Genomic DNA, 17,669 nt, shown 5'->3' on the forward strand with positions numbered 1-17,669 from the left:
ATGGCTGGATGGATGGATGGATGGATGAATGAATGAATGGTTGGATGGATGGATGGATGAATGGTTGCATGACTTCTGTTCTCCTTCAGGACCACGGTGGCTCTATGAGACCAGTTGCTTGTTTCTCGTGTAAACTGGATCCGGTTGCTGCTGGTTTGCCTCACTGTCTGCGTGCTGTGGCTGCAGCTGACAGAGCTCTGGCTGCTTCAAGGGACATAGTTGGTTACTCTGATCTCACCTTGCTGGTCCCTCATGAGGTCCACCTGATCTTGTCCGAGCACAGAACTTCGCCCTTCTCCGCTCCGCGGTTCCTGAGATATCACACAAGCCTCTTGGGCCTCCCTAATGTCACTGTGAAGCGTTGCACTGTTCTCAATCCGGCCACCCTCCTGCCCACTCCTGACGATGGCACACCCCATGACTGTGTGGCTGAACTGACCATCCTTTGCACCCCCAGGCCTGACCTTTCTGACCGGCCTCTGGTGGGTCCTGACTTGGTTTTTTATGTTGACGGCTCTGCTTCTCGGGACTCTGACACAGGAGTTAGTTATGCTGGGTATGCCGTTTGCTCCGCTACTGATGTCGTGGAGGCTGCTGCTCTCCCGGCTCATTTCTCGTCGCAGGCTGCTGAACTCGTGGCACTCACTCGCGCTTGCTCGTTGGCTCGGGACAGGACGGTGACCGTGTGGACTGACTCGCGTTACGCATTTGGGGTTGTGCATGATTTTGGGGCGCTCTGGAAACACCGTGGTTTCCTCAGGTCGGACGGTAAACCTGTGCTCCATCATGCTCTGATCGACAGGCTTTTATCTGCTGTTTTGCTTCCTTCACAGATTGCTGTATGTAAGTGCTCTGCTCACACTAACGGTTCAGACCCCGTTTCTACAGGGAATGCACGGGCGGATGCTGCTCGGGGCCCCCTGTCCTCTCGGATGTCTTCTTTTTCTCTTGTTGCAGTGTCCTCAGAGGTTCCGTCCTCCCTCTCTGCGATGCAGTCCCTGGCTTCGCAGGATGATAGGCGTCTATGGAGGAAAGCGGGTGCCACCTGCTCTGATGCGGGCTGGTTTGGGCCTGATGGTAAACCTTGCTTGCCCTCTGCTTTGTTTCATCATTTTGCTAAGTTGTCACATGGTTGGGACCATGTGTCCAAAGGGGGAATGATGGACATGGTGGCGGCGCATTGGTTCACAAGGGGTTTCACGGCGTGTGCTCAGCGGTACTGCCAGGCATGCTTGGTTTGTGCTTCCCACAATCCGGGCAGGCAGGCACGGGACGCTCACAGCGCGGCACATCCACCCCCTGCAGGGCCGTTTGAACATGTGATGATGGACTTCATTGAACTGTCGCCCTCTGAAGGAAAGAGGTATTGTCTTGTTGTTGTGGACATGTGGTCTAAGTGGGTTGAGGCTTTTCCCACTTCGAAGGCAGATGCGTCTGCTGTGGCGCGGGCCCTACTGTGTGAAATAATTCCTCGCTGGGGTCTCCCTGGACGTCTGTCCAGTGACTGGGCAACTCATTTTGCTAATGAGGCACTGTCTCAGATTTCCCTGCATCTAGGCATTGATGTCAGGAAACACTGCTCCTACAGTCCGACGAGTGGGGGAGCAATTGAGAGGGAAAATGGGACCCTGAAGAACAAACTGGCGAAGTACTGTGCAGAATCAGGCCTCCCTTGGACGAAGGCCCTTCCCATTGTGCTGATGTATATGCGCATGCGTAGGAGGGAAAGATCTAACCTCAGTCCTTTTGAGATTCTGTTTGCAGCTCCACCGAACGTTGGGATGGGCCCACCCAAGGCGCCGCCTCCTGATACGGCTCTGTGTGAGAGCAACATGTTGTCGTATTGTGCTAACCTGACTAAAACTCTTTCAGGAATCCGCTCACAGGTGTCAGCATCCCTCCCTTTGCCCGCGGAGGGACAGCTCCATTTGTTTAGACCTGGGGACTTCGTTCTGGTTAAGAGCTTCAAGAGACGGAGGTGGAATCAACGGCATTGGGAGGGGCCCTTCCAGGTTCTCCTGATCACTCAGACTGCAGTGAAGGTGGGGGAGAGAGCCACGTGGGTGCACGCGACTCATTGCAGGAAGGTGCCTCCTCCCGCTGAGGATCCTCCAGCTGCTTCTGGTCCACCCTAGCAGCGTTGTCACCCCACTCAACATAGGGGCAGAATAATCCCCTGTGGTGGTGTTGGATGTGAGAAAGTCTACTCTCACATCTGAAGACTTGTGGCCTTCACTTCTGTACATCCTCAGTGTAAGGTGAACTCTGCTCCTTGCCTTGCTGCTACCTCTGTCGCAGCAGTGTAACGCACCACCCAGCAGAGGGCAGAATAATCCCTGTGGTAGTGTGGGTAGTGAGACAGTCTACTCTCACACCTGAAGACCAGCCGCCGTTCTCAAACAATATCAGTGTGGAGTGAAATTAGCGTCCACCTGCAACAGTAGCGTGCCAAGCTCCAACGCAAGCTCCACCCACCCGGTGTCATGGAGAGGAATCGACCCTGGCACCCATTTAGGGTTCATGGCTGGTCATTAAAAGGCTCAATGTGTTGCTTGGTCATTTTTGCTGTAATCATTGTGTTCCCTATTGTGTTCTTTAATCAATCTGCTTTGCCTCTTGTTAACCTCACTGTGGCAACCACCCCTCTGCCTCTCCCTACAGCGTCTCCTTTTTCCCGTGGTCGCCGGGTGTCTAGGTGGATTCCGATAAGCAAGCCCATCTACTCTTATACCCCGATTGCCGTTCTTCAGAGCCCCTGTTCGGGCTCTTCCTCCTCCATGTTTGAGACGTCTGCGCCTTATGTGTGTTACAATACCCTTTCATTTTCTGCCACGGTGACTCTTCCTCTGTCCTCTCTCTGGTTCTTTGAGAAGCGCGGTGATCAGTGGACTGGTTACCAGTGGTATTTGTCTGACTCCGCTTCTGCGTTTCCTTGGGGGTCCGTTTTTTCCTATACTGGGACTAACTGGTCTCCTTCCTCCTACATGGATAATGAAAATTCTCGCAGGTGGTCTCGTGTGTTGACGTTGGACCTTACTAAGACTACACTGGTGTTCACTTTTAACACTACCTCTGAACCCCTTTTACAGCATCCTCCTCCTAGCCGGTATTGGGGTAACACTTTTAATAACTCCTGTTATCATATGAGGTTATTTGTGTATATTCCAGGCCCTCGCCGGGACCCGTTTGTGGATTTTTCTCTTTGCAGTGATGTTGTGTCGCCACCTCGTATCTTGTCTTCGTCCTCTGCTGACGTTCCCATCGTTGGTCTTTTCCCGGGTCCCAAGTCTGCCCTGAGTAAGGTGCTGGTTGTGCGTAATGGTGACCTGGAAGTGGATGATTACTTTGAGGTGATGACGGGCATGTCTGCTCAGAGTAATAACTGGTTGTTGCTAGCTGAGCAGGTAGGGGTGTCTGTTGGGGTTGCTTGTGTAGTCTGCCTGGGGCCCAGACCCGTATTGCGTGTAATCATCCCTCCGCCTGGTTTTGACTCCGCCTGTATGGTTGATTTGCTATCTTCCACGAATCCCTCTCCGAGGTGCATTTCCTGGGATGTTCCTTTCCCTGTTACGTCCCGCACTCAGTCCCCTCCCCTATTTGACTCAGGTGTGGCTCGGCAGAATTTCACTTGCTTCACAAGCTCCTCTCCCGGTTCTGGGTTTGTTGGGGCTGTGGACCGGGGATGGTGCGGTGGTGTGTATGCTGTTAATGTGCATTTTTCTGTAGCTCGGGCCGACCTTTGGTGGTGGTGTGGTGGTCCGGTTCTTCGGAGTGTGCTGCCAGCCCGATGGGCTGGAGTTTGTGCTCCGGTCACCCTTCTCTTACCTACTACTGTCTTCCCAGGTTTCCCTCCAGCCCCCCCTTCTCCTGTTGCTCGGGCCAGGCGCTCTATTCTCCCTGATGACTCAGATGATCCCACTTACATAGATGCTATTGGGGTTCCTCGGGGTGTTCCTGATCAGTACAAGCTGGTGAACCAGGTTGCTGCGGGTTTTGAGTCAGCTGTTTGTTTATTGTGTACCGTGAATAAAAATGTAAACCGATTAAACTTCATTCACTTTAACATTCAGAGATTAGCTAATTTTACTCGAGATGGCCTGCAAGCGGTCCATGAACAGCTCAAGGCGACCTCCCTGATGGCTTTCCAGAATAGGATGGCGTTGGACATGCTCTTGGCTGAGCGAGGGGGTGTCTGCTCTCTGTTTGGGGAACAGTGTTACACGTACATTCCTAACAATACTGCTCCTATGGGGAAGCTCACTCGTGCTATGGATGGCCTTAGATCCCTTAGTAGTAAGATGGCTGTGCTCTCTGGTATTGATGCCCCCTTTGGGAATGGCTGGTTTGATGGGTTTGGAAGATTTCGGGCCTTCGCTGCATCAGTTCTGGCTTCGGTTGCATCATTCTCTGCTTTGCTGCTTTTGTGTGTATGCTGTTGCATCCCGTGTATCAGGGCTCTGCTGCTTAGGCTGGTTGATGCTGCCTTAGGTCAGCGCATTCCTCAGCTTGTGTATGACCCACTTCCTACTTCGGATCTTTCTCCCTCTGATCCTTTCCCCTTCTATTTTGATAGTGATGGTGGTTCTGATTCTGACGCTGATATGTGATTGTTTTTCCTTACAGGATGTTTTATGATGAATGCTCTTCGAACCCTGCCGGGTGTGACCATTCTGATGTTTTGGTTTCCTGTATCTCTCTGGGTAGTTAGTGATGTTTTATGGGTTTGTTGTTTTTTTTTTTTTTTCTTGTTTTTGTTTTTTTTTCTTGCTCTATTGTGTTTGTGTATTGTGGTTCTTTTGTGTTGATCCTGGAAGGGATCAAAAGGGGGAATTGTGGTGGAATCCTGTTTTAATATGTTACTCATTTATTAAGCTTCTTTTTATGTAGTATAAGTTTTATATTCTGCATAGTTTAGAGTAGTTCAGTAAGCTTGCTTTAGTAGATTCATGCATAAAACCAAGTGTTCTGTTCAAGGCCTGCTTCAGCTTTAACTGTTGTTATCTCTAAGCTAGCAGTTGTTTTGACTAGTGCTGCCAGGCAGAGGTTGTTTAAAGAACGCTGTAACACTCTGAGCAGGGGCAGAGCTCTCGAGACCTCTCGCTCGCAACATCTGTACATGCTCAATAAATCTGAACAGAAAACAGTTGATTAATAGATTTATTTCTCATCGGATAAATTCCACGACAGATGGATGGATGGATGGATGAATGAATGGTTGGATGGATGGATGGATGGATGGATGGATGGTTGGATGGATGGTTGGATGGATGGATGAATGGTTGGATGGATGGATGGATGGATGGATGGATGGTTGGATGGATGGATGGATGGATGAATGGATGGATTGATGGATGAATGGTTGGATGGATGGTTGGATGGATGAATGGATGAATGAATGGATGGATGGATGAATGAATGGTTGGATGGATGAATGGATGAATGAATGGATGGTTGGATGGATGGATGGTTGGATGGATGGATGGATGGATGGATGGATGAATGGATGGATGAATGCTTGGATGGATGGATGGATGGATGGATGAATGGATGGTTGGATGGATGGATGGATGGATGGTTGGATGAATGCTTGGATGGATGGATGGATGGTTGGATGAATGGTTGGATGGATGGATGGATGGTTGGATGGATGGATGGATGGATGGTTGGATGAATGGATGGATGGATGGATGAATGGATGGATGAATGCTTGGATGGATGGATGGTTGGATGGATGGATGGAATTTATGGCTTCACAGAAAACATCCAGGTTGTAAAGAGTTTGGTATGGAGACGTTCCCTGTTGTGTTAGCTTGTTTCAGTCCATCTGGAGGATAAACCTTCTTTCTAAGTAGAAACATGAACGTTCTTATGTTTAATCATCCAGTGAAAGAAGCAGAGGATTTAGACACTACAAACCTTTGACACTTGGATTCAGTTTAACCTGTCCATGTTGATCTGTAAATGCTGCAGACGCTCATGCATAAATGTGTACATGTTGAAGACAGTCAACAAGACTCCAGGTTTTTCTGAAGCCACTGCAGCAGCATGTTACCATGGCAGCAGGCTAAGCTCTGCTGTGTCTGGGGGTGGGACAAGCAGCCCCCATCAGGTCAAACAGGAAACTACACTGTAACTTTACTGATGACACATCATCAAACCAATGAGTCTGACAAATTTACCAAAAGTCATGTGACCAAACAAACGTTTACTGGAGGACTTTTTCAGGTTTTCAGGTCTGAGATGTAACTAATGGCAGTCCAGCCCTCCAGGGCCAGAAACCACAGCAAAGGGTCTTAAACCCTGACACAAGTGAAACCAGATCTGTGATAATTTATTATCTAGAGATCTTGCAGACCTGCATCTATACACCTGTATGATTATGACACTTGTAATTATAAAATCTATATAAATCTATATCCTGGAATTAAATCTGAACTTCAGGTTAAGAAAAGAAGCAGCTAGTTGAGAAGAGCCGGGAACATACAACATACACCACCACCAATATAAGGAAAACATGTATAAAACATATTAATGAGTTAGAACATGAAAGGAGCATGGAGAGAGGTACCTGGCGATACCCCCATAGTCGAGCCCCTCCTCTCCTCTCATGATGATGTAGAGACGACGGCGAAGATCATATGGCTTCACGTTCATGATCTAAAGATAAAACGTTTTCATTAGATTCTGTTTAGACCCCAAGAATGAGATCTGTTCCTCACACTTAAAACCTAAATCCATTGGCTGTGGTCTCAAACAATTTCTTTAACTTTTAGGACTATTGTGACTGTGGTTCAGGACTATAGGGTCTCTAGTAGCTGTGGTTCAGGACTATAGGGTCTCTAGTAGCTGTGGTTCAGGACTATAGGGTCTCTAGTAGCTGTGGTTCAGGACTATAGGGTCTCTAGTAGCTGTGGTTCAGGACTATAGGGTCTCTAGTAGCTGTGGTTCAGGACTATAGGGTCTCTAGTAGCTGTGGTTCAGGACTATAGGGTCTCTAGTAGCTGTGGTTCAGGATTATAGGGTCTCTAGTAGCTGTGGTTCAGGATTATAGGGTCTCTAGTAGCTGTGGTTCAGGACTACAGGGTCTAGTGACTGTGGTTCAGGACTACAGGGTCTAGTGGCTGTGGTTCAGGACTATAGGATCTAGTGGCTGCGGTTCAGGACTATAGGGTCTAGTGGCTGTGGTTCAGGACTACAGGGTCTAGTGGCTGTGGTTCAGGACTACAGGGTCTAGTGACTGTGGTTCAGGACTATAGGGTCTACTGACTGTGGTTCAGGACTAAAGGGTCTAGTGGCTGTGGTTCAGGACTATAGGATCTAGTGGCTGCGGTTCAGGACTATAGGGTCTAGTGGCTGTGGTTCAGGACTACAGGGTCTAGTGGCTGTGGTTCAGGACTACAGGGTCTAGTGACTGTGGTTCAGGACTACAGGGTCTAGTGACTGTGGTTCAGGACTATAGGGTCTACTGACTGTGGTTCAGGACTAAAGGGTCTAGTGGCTGTGGTTCAGGACTATAGGATCTAGTGGCTGCGGTTCAGGACTATAGGGTCTAGTGGCTGTGGTTCAGGACTAAAGGGTCTAGTGGCTGTGGTTCAGGACTACAGGGTCTAGTGGCTGTGGTTCAGGACTATAGGGTCTACTGACTGTGGTTCAGGACTATAGGGTGTACTGGCTGTGGTTCAGGACTACAGGGTCTAGTGGCTGTGGTTCAGGACTATAGGGTCTACTGACTGTGGTTCAGGACTACAGGGTCTAGTGGCTGTGGTTCAGGACTACAGGGTCTAGTGGCTGTGGTTCAGGACTACAGGGTCTAGTGGCTGTGGTTCAGGACTATAGGGTCTAGTGACTGTGGTTAAGGACTATAGGGTCTCTCATGGCTGTGGTTCAGGACTACAGGGTCTAGTGACTGCGGTTCAGGACTACAGGGTCTAGTGACTGTGGTTCAGGACTATAGGGTCTCTCGTGGCTGTGGTTCAGGACTACAGGGTCTAGTGGCTGTGGTTCAGGACTATAGGGTCTAGTGACTTAGATTCAGGACTACAGGGTCTAGTGGCTGTGGTTCAGGACTACAGGGTCTAGTGACTGTGGTTCAGGACTATAGGGTCTCTCGTGGCTGTGGTTCAGGACTACAGGGTCTAGTGACTGTGGTTCAGGACTACAGGGTCTAGTGGCTGCGGTTCAGGACTATAGGGTCTACTGACTGTGGTTCAGGACTACAGGGTCTAGTGGCTGTGGTTCAGGACTACAGGGTCTAGTGACTGTGGTTCAGGACTACAGGGTCTAGTGGCTGTGGTTCAGGACTATAGGGTCTACTGACTGTGGTTCAGGACTACAGGGTCTAGTGGCTGTGGTTCAGGACTATAGGGTCTACTGACTGTGGTTCAGGACTATAGGTGCTAGTGGCTGTGGTTCAGGACTACAGGGTCTAGTGGCTGTGGTTCAGGACTACAGGGTCTAGTGGCTGTGGTTCAGGACTACAGGGTCTAGTGGCTGTGGTTCAGGACTATAGGTGCTAGTGGCTGTGGTTCAGGACTAAAGGGTCTCTAGTGGTTGTGGTTCAGGACTAAAGGGTCTCTAGTGGTTGTGGTTCAGGACTATAGGGTCTCTAGTGGTTGTGGTTCAGGACTACAGGGTCTAGTGGCTGTGGTTCAGGACTATAGGGTCTAGTGACTGTGATTCAGGACTACAGGGTCTAGTGGCTGTGGTTCAGGACTATAGGTGCTAGTGGCTGTGGTTCAGGACTATAGGGTCTAGTGGCTGTGGTTCAGGACTATAGGGTCTAGTGGCTGTGGTTCAGGACTACAGGGTCTAGTGGCTGTGGTTCAAGACTATAGGGTCTAGTGGCTGTGGTTCAGGACTATAGGGTCTAGTGGCTGTGGTTCAGGACTATAGGGTCTAGTGACTGTGATTCAGGACTACAGGGTCTAGTGGCTGTGGTTCAGGACTATAGGTGCTAGTGGCTGTGGTTCAGGACTATAGGGTCTAGTGGCTGTGGTTCAGGACTATAGGGTCTAGTGGCTGTGGTTCAGGACTACAGGGTCTAGTGGCTGTGGTTCAGGACTACAGGGTCTAGTGGCTGCGGTTCAGGACTATAGGGTCTAGTGGCTGTGGTTCAGGACTATAGGGTCTACTGACTGTGGTTCAGGACTATAGGGTCTAGTGACTGTGGTTCAGGACTATAGGGTCTAGTGGCTGTGGTTCAGGACTATAGGGTCTAGCATCTGTGGTTAGGGACTATAGGGTCTAGAGACTGTGGTTCAGGACTACAGGGTCTAGTGGCTGTGGTTCAGGACTACAGGGTCTAGTGGCTGTGGTTCAGGACTATAGGGTCTAGTGGCTGTGGTTCAGGACTATAGGATCTAGTGGCTGCGGTTCAGGACTATAGGGTCTAGCATCTGTGGTTAGGGACTACAGGGTCTAGTGGCTGTGGTTCAGGACTACAGGGTCTAGTGGCTGTGGTTCAGGACTACAGGGTCTAGTGGCTGTGGTTCAGGACTATAGGGTCTACTGACTGTGGTTCAGGACTATAGGGTGTACTGGCTGTGGTTCAGGACTACAGGGTCTAGTGGCTGTGGTTCAGGACTATAGGGTCTACTGACTGTGGTTCAGGACTACAGGGTCTAGTGGCTGTGGTTCAGGACTACAGGGTCTAGTGGCTGTGGTTCAGGACTACAGGGTCTAGTGGCTGTGGTTCAGGACTATAGGGTCTCTCATGGCTGTGGTTCAGGACTACAGGGTCTAGTGACTGCGGTTCAGGACTACAGGGTCTAGTGACTGTGGTTCAGGACTATAGGGTCTCTCGTGGCTGTGGTTCAGGACTACAGGGTCTAGTGGCTGTGGTTCAGGACTATAGGGTCTAGTGACTTAGATTCAGGACTACAGGGTCTAGTGGCTGTGGTTCAGGACTACAGGGTCTAGTGACTGTGGTTCAGGACTATAGGGTCTCTCGTGGCTGTGGTTCAGGACTACAGGGTCTAGTGACTGTGGTTCAGGACTACAGGGTCTAGTGGCTGCGGTTCAGGACTATAGGGTCTACTGACTGTGGTTCAGGACTACAGGGTCTAGTGGCTGTGGTTCAGGACTACAGGGTCTAGTGACTGTGGTTCAGGACTACAGGGTCTAGTGGCTGTGGTTCAGGACTATAGGGTCTACTGACTGTGGTTCAGGACTACAGGGTCTAGTGGCTGTGGTTCAGGACTATAGGGTCTACTGACTGTGGTTCAGGACTATAGGTGCTAGTGGCTGTGGTTCAGGACTACAGGGTCTAGTGGCTGTGGTTCAGGACTATAGGTGCTAGTGGCTGTGGTTCAGGACTATAGGGTCTAGTGGCTGTGGTTCAGGACTAAAGGGTCTCTAGTGGTTGTGGTTCAGGACTATAGGGTCTCTAGTGGTTGTGGTTCAGGACTACAGGGTCTAGTGACTGTGGTTCAGGACTATAGGGTCTAGTGACTGTGATTCAGGACTACAGGGTCTAGTGGCTGTGGTTCAGGACTATAGGTGCTAGTGGCTGTGGTTCAGGACTATAGGGTCTAGTGGCTGTGGTTCAGGACTATAGGGTCTAGTGGCTGTGGTTCAGGACTACAGGGTCTAGTGGCTGTGGTTCAAGACTATAGGGTCTAGTGGCTGTGGTTCAGGACTATAGGGTCTAGTGGCTGTGGTTCAGGACTATAGGGTCTAGTGACTGTGATTCAGGACTACAGGGTCTAGTGGCTGTGGTTCAGGACTATAGGTGCTAGTGGCTGTGGTTCAGGACTATAGGGTCTAGTGGCTGTGGTTCAGGACTATAGGGTCTAGTGGCTGTGGTTCAAGACTATAGGGTCTAGTGGCTGTGGTTCAGGACTATAGGGTCTAGTGGCTGTGGTTCAGGACTATAGGGTCTAGCATCTGTGGTTAGGGACTATAGGGTCTAGAGACTGTGGTTCAGGACTACAGGGTCTAGTGGCTGTGGTTCAGGACTACAGGGTCTAGTGGCTGTGGTTCAGGACTACAGGGTCTAGTGGCTGTGGTTCAGGACTATAGGGTCTAGTGGCTGTGGTTCAGGACTACAGGGTCTAGTGGCTGTGGTTCAGGACTACAGGGTCTAGTGGCTGTGGTTCAGGACTACAGGGTCTAGTGACTGTGGTTCAGGACTACAGGGTCTAGTGACTGTGGTTCAGGATTATAGGGTCTCTCGTGGCTGTGGTTCAGGACTATAGGGTCTCTAGTGGTTGTGGTTCAGGACTATAGGGTCTAGTGACTGTGGTTCAGGATTATAGGGTGTCTAGTGGTTGTGGTTCAGGACTACAGGGTCTAGTGGCTGTGGTTCAGGATTATAGGGTGTCTAGTGGCTGTGGTTCAGGACTATAGGGTCTAGTGGCTGTGGTTCAGGACTATAGGGTCTCTAGTGGTTGTGGTTCAGGACTATAGGGTCTCTAGTGGTTGTGGTTCAGGACTACAGGGTCTAGTGGCTGTGGTTCAGGACTACAGGGTCTAGTGACTGTGGTTCAGGACTATAGGGTCTAGTGGCTGTGGTTCAGGACTACAGGGTCTAGTGACTGTGGTTCAGGACTACAGGGTCTAGTGACTGTGGTTCAGGACTATAGGGTCTCTCGTGGCTGTGGTTCAGGACTACAGGGTCTAGTGGCTGTGGTTCAGGACTACAGGGTCTAGTGGCTGTGGTTCAGAACTATAGGGTCTCTCGTGGCTGTGGTTCAGGACTACAGGGTCTAGTGGCTGTGGTTCAGGACTATAGGGTCTAGTGGCTGTGGTTCAGGACTACAGGGTCTAGTGACTGTGGTTCAGGACTATAGGGTCTCTCGTGGCTGTGGTTCAGGACTACAGGGTCTAGTGGCTGTGGTTCAGGACTATAGGGTCTCTCGTGGCTGTGGTTCAGGACTACAGGGTCTAGTATCTGTGGTTAGGGACTATAGGGTCTAGAGACTGTGGTTCAGGACTACAGGGTCTAGTGGCTGTGGTTCAGGACTACAGGGTCTAGTGGCTGTGGTTCAGGACTACAGGGTCTAGTGACTGTGGTTCAGGACTACAGGGTCTAGTGGCTGTGGTTCAGGACTATAGGGTCTAGTGGCTGTGGTTCAGGACTACAGGGTCTAGTGGCTGTGGTTCAGGACTACAGGGTCTAGTGGCTGTGGTTCAGGACTACAGGGTCTAGTGGCTGTGGTTCAGGACTACAGGGTCTAGTGGCTGTGGTTCAGGACTACAGGGTCTAGTGGCTGTGGTTCAGGACTATAGGGTCTAGTGGCTGTGGTTCAGGACTATAGGGTCTAGTGGCTGTGGTTCAGGACTACAGGGTCTAGTGACTGTGGTTCAGGACTACAGGGTCTAGTGACTGTGGTTCAGGACTACAGGGTCTAGTGACTGTGGTTCAGGACTATAGGGTCTAGTGGCTGTGGTTCAGGACTATAGGGTCTAGTGACTGTGGTTCAAGACTAACCTTGATTTTATAGAATTTAGGGAGAGGTTCAGGATCAGGGTTAATGGATAAGGGTCTGGGGGTGGGGTTGATTTGTTGGGAATATGAGGTGTGTTAGGGGTGGAGGTTTTTTGGGCATGATATGCAGTGGAGTTATGGGTGGAGTTATGGGTGGGATTATGGGTGGAGTTATGGGTGGAGTTATGGGTGGAGTTGTGGTGGAGTTATGGGTGGGGTATGGGTGGGGTTATGGGTGGAGTTATGGGTGGAGTTATGGGTGGAGTTATGGGTGGGGTTGTGGTGGAGTTATGGGTGGGGTTATGGGTGGAGTTATGGGTGGGGTTATGGATGGGGTATGGGTGGAGTTATGGGTGGAGTTATGGGTGGGGTTATGGGTGGAGTTATGGGTGGAGTTATGGGTGGGGTTGTGGTGGAGTTATGGGTGGAGTTATGGGTGGGGTATGGGTGGAGTTATGGGTGGAGTTATGGGTGGAGTTATGGGTGGGGTATGGGTGGAGTTATGGGTGGAGTTATGGGTGGGGTTGTGGTGGAGTTATGGGTGGAGTTATGGGTGGGGTTATGGGTGGAGTTATGTGTGGGGTATGTGTGGGGTTATGTGTGGGGTATGGGTGGAGTTATGGGTGGGGTATGTGTGGGGTTATGTGTGGGGTATGGGTGGAGTTATGGGTGGGGTATGGGTGGGGTATGGGTGGAGTTATGGGTGGGGTATGGGTGGAGTTATGGGTGGGGTTATGGGTGGGGTTATGGGTGGGGTTATGGGTGGGGTATGGGTGGAGTTATGGGTGGGGTTATGGGTGGGGTATGGGTGGAGTTATGGGTGGGGTATGGGTGGAGTTATGGGTGGGGTTATGGGTGGGGTATGGGTGGAGTTATGGGTGGGGTTATGGGTGGGGTATGGGTGGAGTTATGGGTGGGGTTATGGGTGTGGTATGGGTGGGGTATGGGTGGAGTTATGGGTGGGGTTATGGGTGGGGTTATGGGTGGGGTTATGGGTGGAGTTATGGGTGCTGCTGCTTTGACCTGCTGGAAGGAGTCTTCAAACAGCGTCTGTCTGGACACGGAGATCTTGACGTGACTCGGCAAGGCGTTGGACTGTAGAGACAAACAGTTACACATCAGTGAAAACCAGACTGAGACCTGGTCTTCCTACTGAAGTGAACTCTGAGGCAGTTACAGGAAGTTACAATAAAACATTATTTATTAAGACCAGATTTTAGAAGAAACTTTTAGATTTAAAGATAATAAAAGATTAAATGGTGAAGATGTTGTAGGATCTCGGTTTCACATCATCACAAGTAAAACAAACGTACGTGAAGTTATTTCTTCTGTTAAAGAGGTAAAGATGAGGCTCAAATGTGTCAGCAGGATTCATGCATCATTGTACTGCTGCTGCATGTTGCAGCTTTTTGCTCCGATTTGCTGTTTTTAAAGTGTTTTCTACAGAAAGCTGTAGTGACACTCACATGACAAAGGAAACGGAACTGATGGTATTTCCATCTGAAGCTGCGATCGTAGGCGCCGGGTGAGCCGCCTTGCCGAGACCTGACGGAGAGAAGAGAGGACTCACTAAGCTTTATAAGATCTTCCAGAAGCCCTGATGTTCCAGGTCTAAATCTAAAAGTCTCTCAGAACTGATCTGTGAATCTGGTCTGAAGGACGGAGGCCCGCCGGCCGGCAGCTGTGTTGGTTTAAACTGAAGCAGCCGTCTGCAGACACAGTGGAAATCTGCTTGGTCAGCATCAGAGAGGCGGAGAGGTAGACAGAGAGGAAGAAAGCGTTACATGACGGGAGGAAGGGAGGAGGAAAGAAGAGGGTTTGTGGTCGCCAGGCACATCTAAGTTTGGGTTGAAAAAAGAGACGACAGCAGCAGCGCTTGGCCACCATCACTTCTTCAGGAGTTAGAGCGAGAGCGGCCAGAAGTCCACCACCATTCCGCTAAAAACAGATGCAAGCTTAGGAGGCGCCGCCTGCACACGCATGCTGTCCGCAGCCACCAAATGAGCAAACACACGTGCATGCCAAACATAAACAGAAGACGCCACATGTTAGCTGCAGCACATCTGCATATTGTTCTGCCTTCTGAGACAGATTCCAGCCAAAGCAAACAGCCTTGCACAAAGCGACAACACAGGTTGTTCTTCTAATGATGAAGCTCATTCTGTTTCACACAAACAAATGAACAAAACAAATAAAAAGCAATGGATGAAACATGGAATCCATAAAATTGCAGGTAAAAACACAAAAGATTTACATCTTTTATATTTTTTGTGATATATTTTTAGAGGAATTTATCAAACAGGAACTTCATGTCCACAAAAAAAGGCTAATGCAACTGGATCAGAGCAAGGCAAAGTCCCGTACAACTAGCAAGATACTCATCATGTCTTTTTAGTCTTTTTTATTTCCATAATCTTTGCATGAGAAAGTCTTTGCCTCGGTCTGTGGTATCTCTTTACTTCTTAATGAGTTAGTTACCCTGACTCAAACCCAGGTCTCGGGTCTTTAAAGGTGGTGGTGCGCGAGTTGTGGTCCACAAAATATCGCACTCCCTCTGCGGTGTACTTCATCTCCCAGCCCGGGGGCAGGGGGTGCTCCTTGATCATCCTGCAACAGGGAGAGGGCAGTGAGCACGGTCCCAGCCTGAGGGCCCCGTCTCGGGCATGAAACTTCACATAACTCCACCGCTAACCTGGGGAGCTAAAGCTTTGCTAACCTTTGGAGCTAAAGCTCTGCTAACCTTTGGAGCTAAAGCTCTGCTAACCTGGGTAGCTAAAGCTTTGCTAACCTTTGGAGCTAAAGCTTTGCTAACCTTTGGAGCTAAAGCTTTGCTAACCTTTGGAGCTAAAGCTTTGCTAACCTTTGGAGCTAAAGCTCTGCTAACCTGGGTAGCTAAAGCTCTGCTAACCTTTGGAGCTAAAGCTTTGCTAACCTTTGGAGCTAAAGCTTTGCTAACCTTTGGAGCTAAAGCTCTGCTAACCTTTGGAGCTAAAGCTCTGCTAACCTGGGGAGATAAAGCTTTGCTAACCTGGGGAGCTAAAGCTTTGCTAACCTTTGGAGCTAAAGCTCTGCTAACCTTTGGAGCTAAAGCTCTGCTAACCTTTGGAGCTAAAGCTCTGCTAACCTGGGGAGCTAAAGCTTTGCTAACCTTTGGAGCTAAAGCTTTGCTAACCTTTGGAGCTAAAGCTCTGCTAACCTGGGTAGCTAAAGCTTTGCTAACCTGGGGAAGCTACAGCATTGCTAACCTGAGGAGCTAAAGCTCTGCTAACCTGGGTAGCTAAAGCTTTGCTAACCTGGGGAAGCTACAGCATTGCTAACCTGAGGAGCTAAAGCTTTGCTAACCTGGGTAGCTAAAGCTTTGCTAACCTGGGGAAGCTACAGCATTGCTAACCTGGGGAGCTAAAGCTTTGCTAACCTGGGGAAGCTACAGCATTGCTAACCTGAGGAGCTAAAGCTTTGCTAACCTGGGTAGCTAAAGCTTTGCTAACCTGGGGAAGCTACAGCATTGCTAACATGGAGAGCTAAAGCTTTGCTAACCTGGGGAAGCTACAGCATTGCTAACATGGAGAGCTAAAGCTTTGCTAACCTGGGGAAGCTACAGCATTGCTAACATGGAGAGCTAAAGCTTTGCTAGCCTGGGGAAGCTACAGCATTGCTAACCTGGGTAGCTAAAGCTTTGCTAACCTGGGGAAGCTACAGCATTGCTAACCTGAGGAGCTAAAGTTTTGCTAACCTGGGGAAGCTACAGCATTGCTAACATGGAGAGCTAAAGCTTTGCTAGCCTGGGAAAGCTACAGCAATGCTAACATGGAGAGCTAAAGCTTTGCTAGCCTGGGAAAGCTAAAGCTTTGCTAACATGGAGAGCTAAAGCTTTGCTAGCCTGGGAAAGCTAAAGCTTTGCTAACCGGGCTTTAGTAGTAGAGATTATCTCCACTCCAATGTGCTTTTAACGCAGTCAGATGCATAACATATAAGCTGTTAAGAAGTGCTAGCTAAGAAGAAAAACTCTGATGGACTATCTGCTGCAGATTTGAATAGATCTGTCTTTATCTTAAAAGGACAGTTTTATGTCATGTTGCATGTCATGTTTTAACTCCAAAGTGAGGGTTAAACCAGCAACATGAGCTAAATGAAACAGCATGACAGGTTTGTTTTTCAGAGTTTGAAATGATGAAGCACATTTGGAGTCTTCGTCCAGCCAGGATCGGATTGTGATGAGTGGGTTTTCCACCAGTATGCATCATAATGTGGAAGACTTCCTTTGAGGTCATACTGTGCATGATGATCACATTTTCATCAGTATGACCAAACACCCAAAGCCACGAACCGGCAACAAGCAGCCCACATGCTCACAAACACACTTCTCCCGCCGCTTTTCTCACCCTTGGGTCCGAGGGTCGTCCCACTGAGTGGTCCGAGTGTTGTGGTTGACGAAGTAAACTCTGCCATTGTCCTGACGCTTCTCTGTGGAGAGAAAAAAAACACGTCAAATGGGAGATTCAGAGAGGAAGAAGAGCAGAAAAAAAGTTCACGGCCACGAGAGAAAAGCAGCAAGTTGGTGGGGTATTTGGTTGGGGTTGGTCTAAATGCCTCGCTGAGGTTAAACTGAGTGTGTGTGTGTGTGTGTGTGTGTGTTGGGAGGTCAGACTGTGATGAGGGTCAAACGCAACATGAGCATGTAAGCAAATACTCAGAATAACTTCTTATAGATGGGAGTACAACGTTGTGTGTATTTACGTCTCTAGAGTAACTGCTGCCCCATCTTCCTCCTCCTCCTCCTCCGCCATCATGCTGACATCTTTTTCTCATTAGCAGGAGTGTGTGGACGCCCGCAAACAGTCGCGCTCACATTGCAAATCTTTCTAGCGTTTCTCTGGACTCCCTGCCCCCCCACTCAAGCATCCAGCTTGTACCCTCAGTCTTTTCTGACTTTCTGAATTTGAGAGGGGATGTGAACCCGTCCCTCCCGGCCGCGTGGAGCAGGTGAGGAGACACGAGTCTGGAACTGGGAGACGAATGACAGAAAACAAACTTACCCCAACCAGGAGGCAGCGGACCCAGAGGGTCATTTTCCACCTGACTTCCAGACGGCTGAAACAGAGACAAAACACATCTAGTTAGGACACTTTCTGTCCCCCCCGCCGGACCGGGTCCTCCCCGTCCCCCCGCCGGACCGGGTCCCCCCCGCCGGACCGGGTCCCCCCCGCCGGACCGGGTCCCCCCCGCCGGACCGGGTCCCCCT

General features: G+C 49.8%; 1 protein-coding gene across 1 annotated transcript in view; it reads right to left on the bottom strand.

Annotated features, from left to right (window-relative positions):
* The window catches only part of wwp2 (WW domain containing E3 ubiquitin protein ligase 2), a 32,587-nt gene extending 15,072 nt beyond the window's left edge, over positions 1-17,515 (bottom strand). The window contains exons 1-6 of the mRNA XM_079249066.1: positions 17,464-17,515; positions 16,810-16,891; positions 14,906-15,034; positions 13,894-13,972; positions 13,451-13,522; positions 6,569-6,657 (exon numbers count right to left, since the gene is read on the bottom strand). Of these exons, the coding sequence (XP_079105192.1) occupies positions 6,569-6,657; positions 13,451-13,522; positions 13,894-13,972; positions 14,906-15,033 (368 nt within the window). The 5' untranslated portion in view covers position 15,034; positions 16,810-16,891; positions 17,464-17,515. The remainder of the gene's footprint in view (positions 1-6,568; positions 6,658-13,450; positions 13,523-13,893; positions 13,973-14,905; positions 15,035-16,809; positions 16,892-17,463) is intronic.
* Positions 17,516-17,669: the final 154 nt, after the last annotated feature.

The sequence above is a fragment of the Telmatherina bonti genome (assembly GCF_933228915.1).
Source record: "Telmatherina bonti genome assembly, chromosome: 2".
In the NCBI taxonomy this organism is placed as follows: Eukaryota; Metazoa; Chordata; class Actinopteri; order Atheriniformes; family Telmatherinidae; genus Telmatherina; species Telmatherina bonti.